This window comes from Rhincodon typus, chromosome 20 (genome assembly GCF_021869965.1).
Source record: "Rhincodon typus isolate 14 chromosome 20, sRhiTyp1.1, whole genome shotgun sequence".
Classification (NCBI taxonomy): Eukaryota; Metazoa; Chordata; class Chondrichthyes; order Orectolobiformes; family Rhincodontidae; genus Rhincodon; species Rhincodon typus.
In genome coordinates, this window is record NC_063351.1 from 41,522,005 (window position 1) to 41,528,004 (window position 6,000).

General features: G+C 42.0%; 1 protein-coding gene across 2 annotated transcripts in view; it reads left to right on the top strand.

Moving 5' to 3' along the window:
* prom2 (prominin 2) overlaps positions 1 to 5,660 on the top strand; it is a 78,663-nt gene extending 73,003 nt beyond the window's left edge. For both annotated transcript variants that reach the window (XM_048608768.1, XM_020530288.2), the window contains 3 exons: positions 122 to 234; positions 1,466 to 1,489; positions 2,841 to 5,660. In XM_048608768.1, coding sequence (XP_048464725.1) covers positions 122 to 234; positions 1,466 to 1,489; positions 2,841 to 2,859 — 156 coding nt within the window. In that variant the 3' untranslated portion in view covers positions 2,860 to 5,660. The remainder of the gene's footprint in view (positions 1 to 121; positions 235 to 1,465; positions 1,490 to 2,840) is intronic.
* Positions 5,661 to 6,000: the final 340 nt, after the last annotated feature.

Genomic DNA, 6,000 nt, shown 5'->3' on the forward strand with positions numbered 1-6,000 from the left:
ACATGAGAGTAGGGGCTCTGCAGCTGAGTTCAAGAGGAACAAAAGAAAATTCACAGATTTTCTGTCAATAGTAGAATTGATATGGAATTGAGGACTAACGATATCTAATTGTCTTTCATAGAACGCTTTCTGGTTTTGTATGGGCTGGAGCACTATATTCCTGGTTCCAAGCATCATTTTTGCAGTCAAGCTGGCCAAATTCTATCGTCGCATGACAACTTCAGATGTGTTTGAGTAAGTAAAGATGTACCAGTAGGTAGAAAGAAAGAAAGAACTTGCATTAATACAAAACCTTTCTCTGTGTCCTAAATCTCTTTATAGCCCATTACGTATTCTTGCAGGTGGTGTTTTAGTAAGATTCTCCATGGTATGCTCACTGATATAATAAGAACGTAAGAGGTAAGAGCAGGAGTAGGCCATTCACCATCTCAAGCCTACATCACAATTCAGAAAGCACATGGTTGATCTTCTACCTCAACTCTACCTCCCCTCTCTGTTCTCAAACTCCTTCATTTTGTTAGAGCGATCTATTGAGCATGTCTTGAATATATTTACTACCTGATCATTCACAGCTCTCTGGGAGAATTCCAACCTCTGAGTGAAAAAGTTTCTTTTTATTGCAGTCACAGGTGGCAGTTCTCAATTCTGAAGACCTGGGTGTGAAAGCAAGACTAGTAGCAAACTTTGGGTTTTAGGTTGGTAGGTCAATGTGGGTCCATATCAGCATGTCTGGCCAGATGAGGTTAAATAATGGAGATGGTCACCCACTCAGTTTGAACTCTTCCACCATCTGCTTCATTTCAGCCAGATGCTTCTCAACTTCATTCACTCTGACTTGATGCCTGTGCTGTTTACTTCTGCTGACTATGCCAGAAATGCAAATGTGATTTGAACACATGGAAGGTCCAAAGATCATGAAGCAGGGTGTCTTTATTCTGATATTAGGTCATTACAAACAGGAAGAGAAGTTAAGGTTGAACAAGAAACTATTTACAGTATGCACATGGAACCATGCCACTGGATTACAATGGGCTAAGAATTGCTTGGTTAGTTTGCTCCCCTTTCCCATAAGTCCTCCATCCAACAAAGACACCTTATTTTTCCCCCTGGGTAATGTGTATTCAACTGTTCCAGTTGCTCTCCCTCACTATCTCACCATCTCATCATCTACTGGTGGAGATCCCATAACACAATATTGATTAGTTGTGAGGAACATGTACAACTCCACCAGGATATACCTGACATCAGACAGCCCAATGGGTCCTAGGAGGTAGCCTTTCGGTGGTCGTATGGGTGGCTATCAGGTGACACCGCTGACAGGGCAGCATTCCCTCAGTACTGTCAGATCAAAGAACCCCAAGTGAGGAGGCAGGGCCCATGTCTACCTCGGGCAGGCTGGGAATTGAATCTGATTGTTCTGTGTGTCATGTACCATACTCACTCATTTTTTTTCCTGTTCTTTCAGGAATGGTGACTGTCACATGGAAATGTAAGTAGAACAGATCATTGATTGAATACTAGGCTCTGACTGCCCTTGAACATTCTAGAGCATTATCAACTTTATTGTACCTGGTGGGGCTAAAATTTGACAGAACAGAGGAATGGATAAGGTTATCTAGCCCTTTTGGTCCTGTTCTGTCATTCAACTGGTTGATTGAATTCTATTTGCTCAGGTTTGCTCCATGCCCCACTGATACCTTATCCCCAAAAGAACATCAATTAATCATAGCAGGTCTGGCAGCATCTGTGGAGCGTCTCCTTCACAGATGCTGCCGGACCTGCTGAGCTTTTCCAGCAACTTTGTTTTTGTTCCTGATTTACAGCATCTGCAGTTCTTTTGGTTTTTATCAATTAATCTTAGTCTTCAAAACTCTAAGAGCAGGGGGAGGTAATGGCCTAGTGGTATTATCACTGGATCGTTAATCCAAAGACCCAGGTTATGTTCCGGGGATACGGGGCTAAATCCCACCAGGGCAGATGGTGGAATTTGAATAAAACTCTGGAATTAAGAGTCTAATGATGACCATGAATCCATTGCCAAATATCAGAAAAACCCATCTGGTTCACTAATGTCCTTTAGGGAAGGAAATCTGCCATCCTTACCTCGTTTGGCCTACATGTGACTCCAGACATACAGCAATATAGTTGACTCTTGACTGCCCTCTGGGTAATTAGGGATAGGCAATAAATGCTGGCCTAGCCAGTGATGTCCTCATCCTGTGAATGAATAAAAAAAGACCATTCCCGCCCTGTTCCCAGATTTCTACCCCAATTTTTGTGAAGGATTGTATCTGATTTCACTCCTGATGATCTAGTTCTAATTTTAAGATTATGCTCAGTCCCTATTTTTGATCAGTTTAAATCCGGTTTAACCCTTTTAGGGTGAGTCAGGGTGGAAGGGGCAGGAGATAGGAGGTTGGTTGGGTTAACTAGATCCTCTGCCTACTTCTGTTTGCTTCTGAAGGAAGAGAAAGAGACAAAGCTCTCAGGAGTTCACTATTGGGTGGCATTCTCTCAGTTTCACCTTAGCTTGCAGACTCCCGATAGTTCTTTCTCTTAGCTGGAATCAGGTTCCAGTTGGTCCAGCAGCTGGCCGTTAGAATTGATCTCTTCACTCTCCACCCCTAGATGTACCAATGGAATGTGTTTTCACGCAATCTGATACAGCTTTATAATCACTTTACTCATGCCATGAAGTGATTTGAATATGCTTCTTGTTAAGTGCTATACCTGGGACGGGTACTGATATCCGTTAAATGAAAAAGAGTTACAACCTCTGGGCAGGAAGGTTGAAAAAAAAGGAAGAAAAATAAGTAACATTATCTCTGTTTTTGATTTAGGGGACCACTGCGTAAATAATTCAGCCTTTCTGAAACCAGACTTTGAGATTTTATTGAGACACTAAAGATCACAGCTGTTGCTGACTATCCAATGTGGAGGAAAATACGGACCAACGAATGATGCTAGTGGAGCCCCTCCGAAATTCAATATTGCCAATGTCTACTTAATTGAAATTCCAACATATGTGGTTTGAATGCAATTTTATAGAAATGTGCAGCATAGGTTTTGACTATGCTGTTGTTCCCCAAATATCACTTTCTGGAACTACAAGTCTGAATTTTTCCAGTTGGAGTTCCCTTACGCTGTAGCACGTAAACAGCTCTTATCAACATCACAACGTTCCTATGTGATTGCAACAAAGATAACTTTTCACTCCTTATCCTTCTGCAGGTCTTGATGTAGTTGACCATGTCATCCTGCTATAACATCTCAAGTGAATGGGACTGCACTCACTTGGCCCCATTCCTATCTAAGCAGTTGCAATCTCTTCCTGCTACAGCAATGTTAAGGGGAAATTTGGGTGTGACTTGAATTAATCTGTAAATCGACATGAAGTCGCAGCTAGGATTAGAATGGGATAGAGTTTTAGTTAACTTCATAAGCAATAATAATACAAATCATTTAAGATTAATTTTATTGACTCAAATAAATGAAAATCAGTTAAATTACATAACAGCAGACAAAGTTTCTTTGAACATGCAATGTGGCTGAACCAGCGCCTTATTTGGGAATGGAATGTGAGGATGAGACCGTACCACATCAAGAGAGACGAAGGAATTGAGTTTAGTCAAGGAACAAAGCACAGCCTTCAGAAAAGAAGATAGGATGGCACCTGGGAAGATAGGATGTGGTGAGACCAGGGGTAACAGGAGCCTGGCAATTTTTGGAATGTGTGAAAAACAAGGTGTTTGTCTAAAACACACCATTTTGAAATTCGAGTGATGTATTGTCTATGTGACTCAATGCACAAATATCTGATGAACCCTGGTTGATCTTTTCTGGGCTAGACTCTCCCAATAAAAACTGAAAGAACTGCCAATGCTGTGAATCAGGAACAAAAACAAAGTTGCTGAACTCTCCCAATGTTGACTCAAGAAATGATCATTGATCTTGAGGCACCTGAGATTATTTCTTAAAATACTCTACTACAACAGCGGCAATACCTTTGGTATCCCTGAAGGATCTATCCTCCTTTTCAGATATGTTGCCCCCAGCAACATAATCCAAAAATACAATATTAGGTCCCACATGCATGCTGATGACACTTAGCACTACCTCAGTGGCAGGCAACTGGAAACTTGGGGTCATTTTTACAGTCAGAACATAGGTGTTCTGCAAAGCAGTCATCCAGTCTGTGTTTCGTCTCCCCAGTGTAAAGGAGACCACATTGTGAGCAGCGAATGTAGTCAACTGTATTGAGTGAAGTACAGGTAAATTGGTACTTCAACTAGAAGGAGTGTCTGGTACCTTGGATAGTGAGCAGGGAGGAGGTAAATGGGTACGTGATGCACCTTCTGTGATTGGGAAGGTGGCACGGCAAATTGGGAAGTTTTGGATTCTGGGAGGAGTGGACCAGGGTGTCACAGAGAGAAATGTCCCTGTGGAATGCTGACAAGGGAGGGGAGGGAATATGTGTCTGGTGGCAGAAATGGCAGCTTATCATCGAGTGGAAGGTGAGGAGCAGGAGTCCCTATCGTTGCTAGCAGAGGGAAGAGAAGGGGTGAGGGCAGAAGTGTGGGAGTTGGGTCAGACATGGCTTAGGGCCTTGTCAACCACGGTAGTGAGGAATCCTTGGTTGAGGAAAGAGGTTTCTGAGGCCCCTCCCCACTCCCCCACAGTAGGTGACATCATCAGAACATATGCGACGGAGACAGAGAAACTGAAAGAATGCCTCTGCATCCCCTTGACTATACATCCTCATATCCTGCTTCATGTAAGAATTCCAGATCATTCTCCCAGGTTCTCCGCTTCCAGTTACATGCCACTTCAACACACCACTATGTTCCATGCCAACATTTCAGTCTCAGGTCTGCTGCAGTGCTCCAGTGAGACTCAACACAAGCTGGAAGAACAACACATCTTCTGCTTGGGGACCTTAAAACCTTCAGGACTCAACATCAAGTTTAAAAATTTTAGAGCAGGAACATCTCTTCTTTGTCTAGTGTCTACCTCTACAATCCCAGGACCGGTCATGAAATGCGTCACTTTCAGTACAGCCAACCCATTTTCAACTACTCATAGCCCCCATTAATATCTATCTAGTTTCTCTTTTTCCCTGGTTTACTATCAATAATCTCTTTGTCTGTCCAGCCTTTTTTTTTCTTTCATTCTCTGAGCCTCTGTCTCCACATATCCACTCACTCCTTATCCCTGCCACCGCCAACCCCCCCACCCAAACCCTCTTTCATCAGCATAAATATCAATATTTCTTAGCTACAATCTGTTCTGAAGAAGGGTCACTGGACTTGAAATGTTGACTCTCTTTTCTCTTCATTTTAATTATTCTGATCCAGCAGCTGTGATTTCAGCTGCCTGAGTGCCAAGTGCTACAATTCCCTTCTTAAATTTCTCTCACCACTCTCTCCTCTCCTCTCTCTCAGACCTTTTGAAAACTGATCAAGCTTTTGGTTGTCTGTCCTAATGTTGCTGCCAATTTTTTTTTTGATAATGGTTCTGTGAAGTTGTTTGGGATGTTTTGTTCTGCTAAATATGTGACATAAATACAAACTATTTGTTATTTTAGTTCATGTCATAAAATATCCGATACCAATGACACAAAATAAAAATGTGTACAAATAAAATTGTACTTTTTGTTACAATATCTATTGTATTTACTTTGAAAAAATGGTTGTTTCTTTTATTTTTGCCAAAGCATTGGTATTGCCATGGTAATGTGTTTTGCAAGTTCTTTCCCAGTATTTATATACTAGGGTTATTTTCTGAGGCAGTACCAGTCATATTGTATGACCTGTCTAGAATTACTCAGTTTCAGTGAGCAAATGAATTTCCTGATGCAGATCTCTCCAGGAAAGGCCCCTCTCTCTCTCTTCATAACGTCAATCCCGCCTTGGGATGTCACTGAATGCACCAATCACAAGGAGTATTGTAATGTGAGGTTGACTTGTAACTGGCCTCAGAAACTGTGCGTGAGGACAGAGA